Raw genomic sequence first — 11,615 nt, forward strand, 5'->3', positions numbered from 1 at the left:
TCATGCATGATATCAACTGGCATTTTTAGCCTAAAATTTCAAAGAAATAACTTCTAAAAGGTTTAAAATTATAATTAAATAATCTATTGCTTTTTTTAATGCATAAAATTTCCAAATAAAACGTATAAAGGAAAAAACTAACGTGGTTGTTGTCAAAACTAAAGGAGATGCCTGCACTGTATCTAGACTGCCTGTGTATGTCTAAAGTAGGCTTAAAGGCCCAGTGCAGTCAAAAACGTGATTTTCATGTGTTTTATAATATATATATATATATATATATATATATATATATTCTACCCTATGAGGTTGGAATGTTACTGTTAAATTGTGAAAATTAGGATAATGCCCTTTTAGTGTAAGAGCTGTTTGAAAAGACTACCTGAAATGTCAGCCTGTTTGGTGGGATGGAGTTTTGGCCTGCTTGGTGACATCACCGGACGCTATAATAGACCAATAGGAATGTATTTATTTTAATTTTAACCTTTATAAATAGGCAAGCCAGTTAAGAACAAATTCTTATTTACAATGACGGCCTGCCCGTCCAAACCCGGACAACACTGTGCCAATTGTGCGCCACCCTATGGGACTCCCAATCACAGACGGTTGTGATAGGCTGTATCCCCTCCCCACTCAGACCACGCCCAGACAGTGCTAACAAAATTCTTGCTTGAGAAATTGCTCTTTGCTATTTGTTTCTTTTTGACCATTTTAATTGAAAACAAAGACAGTAAGGTACTTAATAGTTACCCAGAAATGATTTGATATTGAGATAAACACGTCTGTATTGGAACTTTAAAATAACGAAGGCTATTTAAAGTGGGAGTCATCAGGGAATATATTGGCGACGACATATCTTTATCTCCATAATGTTTTTAGATCGGCACTAATAATCCTACTTTGAAATTAGTGCACTGCAAACCTATCTGAGATCAATTCAGTATTTATATGTTTAATTTATAGCCACATGATGGCGCTAAAAGCCCAGGCAATTTCAGAGGTGTAGGCACCAGTGTCCTGTCGAATCAAAGACAAAACAAATTGTCAAGAAAATGGTTCTTAATCTGAATTTAGTCTAAAACACATAGCCTATCTGAAAACGCATGTTATTGCATTTGAAACATTCCACAAAATGTTTAATGAATTGCGCCTTGGCATATTCAGTTAGGATAAGACAATGTTTCGAAAGGAAAAATCATAATTAGGCCTAATCCAAAAAGACACGCCTTAAACTACATCAATCATCGAGAATTATGATTATGCCTCATTGGTGGATTAATAGTAGTCAATTGTAGTGGTTATTGATGTTATTCAGGTTGTTGATGTTGTTGACACAGTTGATGTGCGAAGCGGACACAGCACCAAACGGACCCGGGGGTTGGAGGTTGTGACTGTGGTAGAGAGTCGGTGGCGAACCCGGCCAATAGGAGAATCCGGACGGACCAACGCCTGGACCAACAAGGCTTAGCTTGGAAATCCCTGAAAAGGGAATAGGGGCAAAATTACTCTGGAATTTATAAAGAGCTTGCTCTGTTGTTGAGGGTTGACACACCTGGGCCAAGCCGTGAAAGTCGAACTTGTAAGCATATCGCTTCCCATGGACCTTTGTCATGATGTTTTTGTCATAGTAGTAGCGCAATGCGCGGCTGAGTTTGTCATAATTCATGTTGGGCTTGCTTTTGCGCTCGCCCCATCGCCGGGCCACCTCATCTGGGTCAATTAGCTTGAATTCTCCGTTCGTCCCTTCCCAGGTAATGCAGGACATGTTGGCGCTGTCTGACAGGAGTTCGAGGAGAAACTGCCATAGCTGAATCTGTCCACTACCTATTCAAAATAACACATTAATAAAGATTTGTGAAGGGGGGAAAAGGGGGAAATAAGCATTTATTTGATAGGCAATCTGGAGAACAAATGTTACTTGGTTTCCAAAAGAAATGGCCAATTACGCATAGCATAAACACGTTGATACGCTATCAGTTGGACAACAATAGCGTCAATGTGTCTTGCAAAAAACAGAATCACGAAAGAAAAGTATTTGTCTAAAAAGCATACCTCTTGGACAAACAACACAATCACGAAGGAAAACAAGGGATCATAGGGGTTCTTTCAACTGAGCAATGATCTCTAATCAAATCAATAATAGTGCTCCTATGGACTCTAAAATATGAAAAGTAATATATAATAATATATAAATGTAATACAAATGTTCTAAATGCATACAGGGTTGGAATGCATATAATAAATCAACATTTCAAAATGTTCTTACCTTTTTGCGCTCCTGTATTTATGGGACACCAGGATCCACTTTTGCTTTCTTTCAACAGATTTTCTGTTGGATCTGCAAAATAAATAGAACGGTCATTAACACAAATAAATGTGTTAGTAAAAAAAGATTAGTATAAAATCTAATCTAAAATAAATATTAATTGCCAAAGGTATATGTTTAAAACACAATTCACATTTGGATAATTCGATAGGCTATATTCCTTGTGGAAATACTTCCGTTCAGATTGAAAATATTATAAAAGCATTTAAAAGCTATGATTCTATCTTATAATCGAGTCTCTCTAACTAATGCTCTCTTTTCTCATATTTGTGGTTTCTTCGTCCAAGCTTCACAACCGAAGCCAGGAAACGCGTTCAGGAAAGAGGATATCCGATTTCCGACAAAAGAGGAGACGGGTTTCAGATTGAAAAGGCAGAGCAAACGCTAGCTGGAAGCAGCATCACTACCCGAGGACTAAATACTAGTTTCCCTCATCTGAATATAAAGCAATAATATTGATAATTTCACGTACAAAAGCACGAACCTGAGAGATACATGTTAAACATAAGGTTTCCTCCGCAGTTCTGTTTCATTGTAGCTGTTGTTCAAGAAAGGGTTGGATTTCATTCGGGCAAAGATTTGTATTAAACTTTATCTTATAACTGTGATCTGGAATAAATGTGGGACAGATTGAAGTTTCCAGGCAACTGTCACAAACCCCATCTCTGAGACAATATTCAGACAGCAATTTCCTCTCGTGCATTGCTTTAATTAAAATAGCAATTTACCTCTGTCATCTCTCCCCGGTCTCCACAATAAAAAGAAACCGAGAGAAATTCGGTCTTATCAATCCACCATCAGGGTTTAATAAAGTTTCCGCGTTAAGATCAGAGTTTCTATGGAGAATTTAAGTGTATGACATGGAAGCCAGTTCAGATCCTCTCTCTCTTCCGCCTCTTTACCTCTTTGCAAACACAAAGGCCTATTTCATGTTGGGAAAAAATATTTACCTTAAAAACATGCCTCAATGCACCTGGGAAAACAAGAACATTTTATCCACGACCTTCTGTTTATAGGTATAAGGCTGTATACAATCGTCTTGCAATGAGGTTGTGAATTTAAAACCATGAAGGCTACTAGGCTATGAGGTTTTTTGACGTAAAGCCATGACAGAACATTTCACTATTAATTAAAAGCAATCCTTCCAAGACATTGTCCAAGCTATACCTCACAAGTCCCCATCCACAAAACCCCATGAATAATAGCATAATAATAACAACAATAGGCCTAATAATAATAATAATAATAATAACAATAATAATAATGGTAAACAATAATAATACAGAGACTCAGTATAAAAAATAATGTATTTGAAATACAATAACTTGAAATACAATAACTGCCTGCCTCTATTGTAAGCCTAAGGAATATGAAGAAAATACATTGTGGGTAGATCAAATCAAATCAAATCAAATTGTATTTGTCACATGCGCCGAATACAACAGGTGTAGTAGACCTTACCTTGAAATGGTTACTTACAAGCCCTTAACTACCAATGCAGTTCAAGAAATAGAGTTAAGAAAATATTTACAGAATAAACTAAAGTTTAAAAAAAGAACAACAATTATCAAAAGTAACACAAGGAAATGGCATAACAATAACGAGGCTATAAGCAGGGGGTACCGGTACAGAGTCAATGTGCGGGGGTACACGTGCAGGGGTACATAACATTATTGAGATTAGCTGTGCAAATATTCAGTGATAATAGTAAGTGAGTAAGTACATTAAAAAGGCAATGACAGTCAAACAGTATTTAAGGCATTAAACGTTATTAGTTGGCATATACCATGGACATGCGAAATGTACAGCATATTGTAAATGTTGTATATGCCTGCATTCTAAAAGGTTTTCCACTGCTTACACTAACTCAATAGTAGGCCTTTTGGGATTTCTAATCACAACACATGGCAATAATTAAATAGACATAATAAACATTACATTTTCGATCACAATACACATTATGGGTCGAGTCCAAACTTGATCATGCCTAACTTACGCGTGCATAATTGCATTTTGCGTAAATCCTTATGCATTAATTCAAATGAAATATTTTAACGAAAACTCCTTTACAGTTACCCGCGCGGATTTCAAGTTATGATTCGTTTCCCGGTGGGGCGATAACAGGAGCAAACGATATGAGACCTGAGAGCAAGCCTATATATGTGACTGCTAAGCAAGGCTAGGCCTATATGACTCATGGAATCGGCTATCACTCCACATCCCCACCACGCCACTCCCTCTCCACCAGTTATGCCGCTGCCGCTGTGTTCTGAAGAGTGGTCTCTGGCGTCCCAGACTTGCTTTAGCTGCCTGAGTCTTTAAACAGGTCGCAGGCAACTTAAAACAAGCCTCGAATGCTAGGTCATTTCTGAAAGATTTGAATTAAATATTATTGGCCCATTCTGGCTTCTATAGGCTACTAGAAGTTCTGGTGAAAGTTTTGGTGGTCCATTATCATTTTTGCAGTTTCACCGTAATATTTGCCCATTATTAGAACAAAGGATATAAAACACTTCAGGTCGAATCATAATTTGACACGCGTGGGTAAATCGGAATAACGTTAATGGTTGTAACGGGAGTTACGCGCGCAAATCTAAAATTAGGATATCAACCTTCAATAACATTACATATTAGGCGTACTGACTGTAACATAATCCCATAGAAATATATTTAGAAGTCTATATAGCTGATCACAAAATGAGCACATCCTATTTTTGCAAATATTAGACCAATGGGGAGTATCCAAGTCTCTTACCTCCTGCATTTCAAATAATTCCCAACTGGTTCACAGGCACAGAGAGTGTTAGGCTTCCTAAAAACGATTTTTTTACCTTCTCTTATTGTTGGACTGACCTTTTATTCAGGATTGAAACACCAACCAACAGTGGCCTACCCTATTATCCTCACCACTCGAAACGCCTGGCCAGCTCCTTTTCGCTGTGCAGCCGTTTTAATCAGTCTGAACAGAAATGTGTATTTGAGAAAGGTGTGTATAGTTGAACATTTATTAAAAGATCCTGGACTGGGCGTGGGACTCTGTGAGACGACTTGGCAAACAGAGGATTCAAAGCAACGGATTCAAAGCAGGATGTAGCAAGTGTTGCTTGACAAGTGATCCGGTTCAAGAAAACATGTATATATTATCCAACCACAACGTGGCAGACTTATTAGCAGCATCATGCAATGGCAGTCTCAACGATACATAATAGGCCTATACCTGCTTCCCTCCTATTTCTATAGTTTATTTGTTGGTAAATTAGTTTGTCATGGCCATAGTAGCTAGTAACACTGACAGGTCAGCACCTTGGACAGCTCACATGGTCTGGCAGCACGTTGCCTCGCCTTGGGCCAGGTTCAGAGAGTAGCAAGTCATTCCCGAGTAGGCTTTAGACTAGAGACATAGGCTCTGCTTTCCAGGGCCGTACATTTACAGTTGAGAGTTAGAATAGTAGAATACACAAAGTGCAATTTCTTCGTTTTGCATTAGCAGTTTCTCTCTTGTTATGCCTCACTGACAGTCACTCAATTAGCATATGCCAGTTAAAACATTTTGGATTGGTAAATTAGTCTAGTTAGTCTAGCCACCTCTCCAAACTTGCATGCCAAATTACTGACCAGGCATGCAGGGCACGTGCCCAGGGGCCCTTACCTCCAGGGGGCCCCCTACTTATTTTGTTAGTCACTCTCACTCAGATTTCATATTCACATGGCATGGCGAAATGTGTAGAATGTCAGGAAATTGGCTTTAAAACTGCAAAAATGTCTCCGTCCCATGTCAAAATGTGTAGAATTGCAGGAAATACGCTGCAAAACTGCCAGAAGAAAAAGTTCTGTAAAGCAAATGTGTTTGTTAACCTTTCGTTAATATTAATATTAACTTTTCTGTTAACAGATCCCTCTGTACATATTCAATTACAGTTTTCAATCCCGGTGCTGAGCTAATGTGGGTTAATGTGCAGTGGCTAATTGTATAGCCAATAGGCTATGTGTTTGTAGATCAACTGAGGTGAATGAACCTATTGCAACCAATATGATAATGGCTGTAGTAACATTTTCTTGTTTTTGCTCTTTTCCGAACCTCACTAAAACGGCCCTGCTGCCTTCGTTCATTGATATGTTTGTGGTTGAGTGCTACATACGTTGTTATTTCAAGGCATAAATACAGAAACACTTTAGATTTATTTTTTATTCTTTAAACATATTTTAAGGTATTTTAAAAGTTTTATTGACAGCTTTAGGATAGATACGCATTGTCTTACATCAGATAGCGCAACGATTCCACCAGCACTGATTGAGGGTTCACACTAGAAGGGCCACCAGCGAAGATAAAATTGGCTATATCATAAAAATGTACAAAAAAAACATGTCGCTTTTTGGTCTTAATTCAAGATTAGGGTTAGGCATAAGGTTAGTGTGGTTAAGTTTAGGGTTAAGTTAGGTTTCAAATCAGATTTGAAGAAGAGAAATAGCTGGCCCAGATATTTGAGTGGTGAGACTAAGCAACCGAATGTAGACGAAAGTCGAGGAGAGAAGTTGAGGAGACGCAAGTCGGACACTAATGTGGTTTTCCAACAGCAAGGCTCAGCTCAACATGACAGTGTTGCCAGTGTTGCAAGAGTTGCATGTTCGAGCGGATCACTTTTGTCAAGTCGTGACCATCGTTGGTCACCGCCTTCCAAAGTGTTGCATTATGGGGATAAAAATTGTCAGACTTGCATCTACATGACAACGGCATGGGGTTCAAGCTGTAGAACCTAGTTCCTACATTGGAATATAAAAATTGATTTTATCAAACAAAACTATGCTATATTTTAAATCTGGGACCCTCAGGATGACAAATCAGAGCATGATTAATGAATGTAAGTACATTATTTACCTTCAGAGGTGAATGTATCACACCAGTTGCCGTGATAAAAGTATTTTGTTGTTGTGCACTCTCCTCAAACAATATAATTATATTTTTTCACTGTAATAGTTACTGTAAATTGGACACTGCAGTTAGAACCTTTTCTCAATAGGGGGTGCTGTTTTCACTTTGTAAAAATTCGTTCCCAAATTAAACTGCCTCGTACTCAATTCTTGCTCGTACAATATGCATTTTATTATTACTATTGGATAGAAAACACTCTCTAGTTTCTAAAACCGTTTGAATTATATCTGTGAGTAAAACAGAACTCAAGTTGGAGCAAACTTCCTGTCAGGAAGTGAGAAATCTGAAATCAGGCACTCTGTTCTAGGGTCAGTTTATTAATTTGCATGTATTCTATTGGTCGACATGCACTGCATACGCCTTCCCCTAGATGTCAGCAAGCAGTGAGAATTGGAATGGAGTTGCTAGGCAGATCTGAGGCCATATAAAGGGTCTTGGTAGGTGGGGTACACTCTTTTCAACATTCGCCATGACGCAAGACAGACCTCAGGATGGCGTTCTGGAAAGCTCTCGTTATAGGCCTTAGATATATCCGGCTCTGATTTTATTCGATATAGGTGTTAAAAACATCATAATGTAGTTATTTTAAACCGAGTTATATCATTTTATATCAGTATATTGCGATTTTCGGAATTTTCTTAGTGCTGCGTTATAGTGAGTTGGGCACGTCTTCGCCACATGGCTAATGTTTACTGCTAATTCCAAAGTTGAAGGCGACAATCTACAACCGAGCAACGATTCTTCTGGACAAAGGACAACTTGCCCAAGATTCTGATGGAAGCGCATCAAAAAGTAAGAACTATTTATGATGTTAATTCGTTGTTCTGTTGAAAAATGTCAAACTACTATTCCGCCATTAATTTCGGTGCGGTCTCGCTTTAACGCACGCTGTATGTCGTAGTAACGTTAATTTTAAAAATCTAACACAGCGGTTGCATTAAGAACTAATGTATCTTTCATTTGCTGTCCAACCTGTATTTTTTAGTCAAGTTTATGATTAGTTATTGATTAGATTAGGTGCCTCTCCCAAGATTTCTCCCGACATTTTGTTGGCAGCTTGGCTACTATTCTCATTGTATAACCACGATTTGTGCCGCTAAATATGCACATTTTCGAACAAACTCTATATGTATTGTGTAATATGATGTTATAGGACTGTCATCTGAAGAAGTTTGAGAAGGTTAGTGAAAAAATTTATATCTTTTGCTGGTTTATTCGTTATCGCTATTGTTGGCTTGAATCAATGCTGTTGTGTGGTTGGCTATTGTAGTAAGCTAATATAATGCTATATTGTGTTTACGCTGTAAAACACTTAAAAAATCTGAAATATTGGCTGGATTCACAAGATCTTTGTCTTTCATTTGCTGTATGCTGTGTATTTTTCATAAATGTTTTATGATGAGTATTTAGGTAATTCACGTTGGTCTCTGTAGTTATTCTAGTTGCTTTGGTGAGAGTTGTGATGGTGGCTGCAATGTAAAACTATGATTTATACCTGAAATATGCAAATTTTTCTAACAAAACATATGCTATACAATAAATATGTTATCAGACTGTCATCTGATGAAGTTGTTTCTTGGTTAGTGACTATTTATATCTTTATTTGGTCGAATTTGTGATAGCTACCTATGCAGGAAAAAAATGGTGGGAAAAAAAAGTTGTGTCTTTTGCTATCGTGGTTAGCTAATAGAAATACATATTGTGTCTTCCCTGTAAAACATTTAAAAAATCGGAAATGATGGCTGGATTCACAAGATGTGTATCTTTCATCTGGTGTCTTGGACTTGTGATTTAATGATATTTAGATGCTAGTATTTACTTGTGGCGCTATGCTAGGCTATGCTAGTCAGCTTTTTTACTGATGAGGGTGCTCCCGGATCCGGGATGGTGACTCGTGAGAAGTTAACAAGAATTTAAGCTTTCTGCCCATATAAGACATGTCTATGTCCTGGAAAGTTGGCTTTTACACTTTGTGTACTATTCTAACTATTCTAACTCTCAACGTTAGTGTCACGTTCCTGACCTTATTTCCTTTGTTTTGTCTTTGTTTAGTATGGTCAGGGTGTGAGTTGGGGTGGGCAGTCTATGTTATTTGTTTCTATGTTTAGGGTTGTTAACTAGCCTGATATGGTTCTCAATCAGGGGCAGGTGTTTTACGTTTCCTCTGATTGAGAACCATATTTAGGTAGGCTGTTCACACTGTTTGTTTGTGGGTGAATGTTCCTGTGTCAGTGTTTGTGCCACACGGGACTGTTTTCGTTCGTTTCATTTCGTGTGTTCCTTCCTGTTCGTGCGTTCATGTTATATGTTCTCAAGTTCAGGTCTGTTTACGTCGTTTATTGTTGTAGTTTGTTTAAGTGTTTTTTCGTCTTCGTTAATAAATCATTATGTATTCAACCCACGCTGCGTTTTGGTCCGATCCATGCTCCTCTTCAGACGAGGAGGAAAACGACCTTTACAGTTAGCAACAACCGTGGCGATTAGGGACACCGATCCCATAGAGGTTTAAAATGTATTTTTTTTCTCACCCATCTACACACAATGCCCCAAAATACAAAGTGAAAACATGTTTTTAGAAATGTTTGCTAATGTATTGAAAATGAAATACAGTAATATTACATTTACATAAGTATTCACACCCCTGCGTCAATACTTTATAAAAGCACATTTGGCAGCGATTACAGCTGTTAGTCTTTCTGGGTAAGTCTCTAAGAGCTTTCCAGAACTGGATTGTGCAACATTTGCCCATTATTCAAAAATTGTTGTTGATCATTGCTAGACAACCGTTTTCAGATCTTGCCATAGATTTTAAAGTAGATTTAAGTCAAAACTAACTCGGCCTCCCGGGTGGCGCAGTGGTCTAGGGCACTGCATCGCAGCGCTAGCTGCGCCACCAGAGTCTCTGGGTTCGCGCCCAGGCTCTGTCGCAGCCGGCAGCGACCGGGAGGTCCGTGGGGCAACGCACAATTGGCCTAGCGTCGTCCGGGTTAGGGAGGGTTTGGCCGGTAGGGATATCCTTGTCTCATCGCGCTCCAGCGACTCCTGTGGCGGGCCGGGCGCAGTGCGCGCTAACCGAGGGGGCCAGGTGCACGGTGTTTCCTCCGACACATTGGTGCGGCTGGCTTCCGGGTTGGAGGCGCGCTGTGTTAAGAAGCAGTGCGGCTTGGTTGGGTTGTGCTTCGGAGGACGCATGGCTTGCGACCTTCGTCTCTCCCGAGCCCGTACGGGAGTTGTAGCGATGAGACAAGATAGTAATTACTAGCAATTGGATACCACGAAAATTTGGGAGAAAAGGGGGTAAAAAACTAACTCGGCCGCCACTCAGGAACATACACTGTTTTCTTGGTAAGCAACTCCAGTGTAGATTTGGCCTTGTGTTTTAGGTTATTGTCCTGCTGAAAGCTGAATTCATCTCCCTGTCTCTGGTGGGAAGCAGACTGAGCCAGATTTTCCTCTAGGATTTTGCTTGTGCTTCGCTCCATTCCAGTTTTTTTTATTCTGAAAAAATCCAAGAATCCAAGAATCCATAGTCTTTTACAAGCATACCCATAACATGATGCAGCCACCACTATGCTTGAAAATATAGAGAGTGGTACTCAGTAATGTGTTGTATTGGATTTGCCCCAAACATAAGACTTTGTATTCAGGACAAAAGGTTCACTGCTTTGCCACATTATTTTGCAGTATTAATTCAGTGCCTTGTTGCAAACAGGATGGATGTTTAGGAATATTTGTATTTTGTTCAGGCTTCCTTCTTTTCACTCTGTCAATTAGATTAGCATTGTGGAGTAACTACAATGTTGTTGATCCATCCTCAATGTTCTCCTATTACAGCCATTAAACTCTGTAACTGTTTTAAAGTCACTATTAGCCTCATGGTGAAATCCCTGGTTTCCTTCCTCTCCGGCAACTGAGTTAGGAAGGATGCCTGTATCTTTGTAGTGACTGGGTGTATTTATACACCATCCAAAGTGTAATTAATCATGTCTGCTTCTTCTTTGCGAGGCATTGGAAAATCTCCCTGGTATTTTTGGTTGAATCTGTGTTTGAAAATCAGGGCATGTGAGGGACCTTACAAATAATTGTATGTGTGGGGTACAGAGATGAGGTAGTCATTAAACAATAATGTCACACACTATTACTGCACACAGAGTGAGTCCATGCAACTTATTATGTGACTTGTTATGCAAATTTCCACTCCTGAAGTTATTTAAGATTTCCATAACAACGGGGTTGAATACTTATTGACTGAAGACATTTCATCTTTTCATTTGAAAATGATTTGTAAACATTTCCCAAAAAATAATTCCACTTTGACATTATGGGGTATTGTGTGTAGGTTCGTGAGTGAGTGATTTGGGC

The 11,615-nt window shown here is 38.9% G+C and overlaps 1 protein-coding gene across 2 annotated transcripts; it reads right to left on the reverse strand.

The window, feature by feature from the left end:
• Positions 1 to 702: 702 nt before the first annotated feature.
• On the reverse strand, positions 703 to 5,278 carry fev (FEV transcription factor, ETS family member). 2 transcript variants are annotated; one of them, XM_039006315.1, is made up of 3 exons: positions 5,177 to 5,278; positions 2,264 to 2,335; positions 703 to 1,821 (listed from the first exon to the last, which is right to left on the reverse strand). In XM_039006315.1, exon 3 carries the CDS (start codon positions 1,760 to 1,762, stop codon positions 1,283 to 1,285), a length of 480 nt encoding a protein of 159 aa, XP_038862243.1. In that variant the 5' UTR covers positions 1,763 to 1,821; positions 2,264 to 2,335; positions 5,177 to 5,278; the 3' UTR covers positions 703 to 1,282. The 2 variants fall into 2 exon arrangements, with proteins under 2 accessions (XP_038862243.1, XP_038862242.1); XM_039006314.1 differs by having other exon boundaries at positions 5,079 to 5,255.
• Positions 5,279 to 11,615: the final 6,337 nt, after the last annotated feature.

The sequence above is a fragment of the Salvelinus namaycush genome, chromosome 13, assembly GCF_016432855.1.
Source record: "Salvelinus namaycush isolate Seneca chromosome 13, SaNama_1.0, whole genome shotgun sequence".
Taxonomy (NCBI): Eukaryota; Metazoa; Chordata; class Actinopteri; order Salmoniformes; family Salmonidae; genus Salvelinus; species Salvelinus namaycush.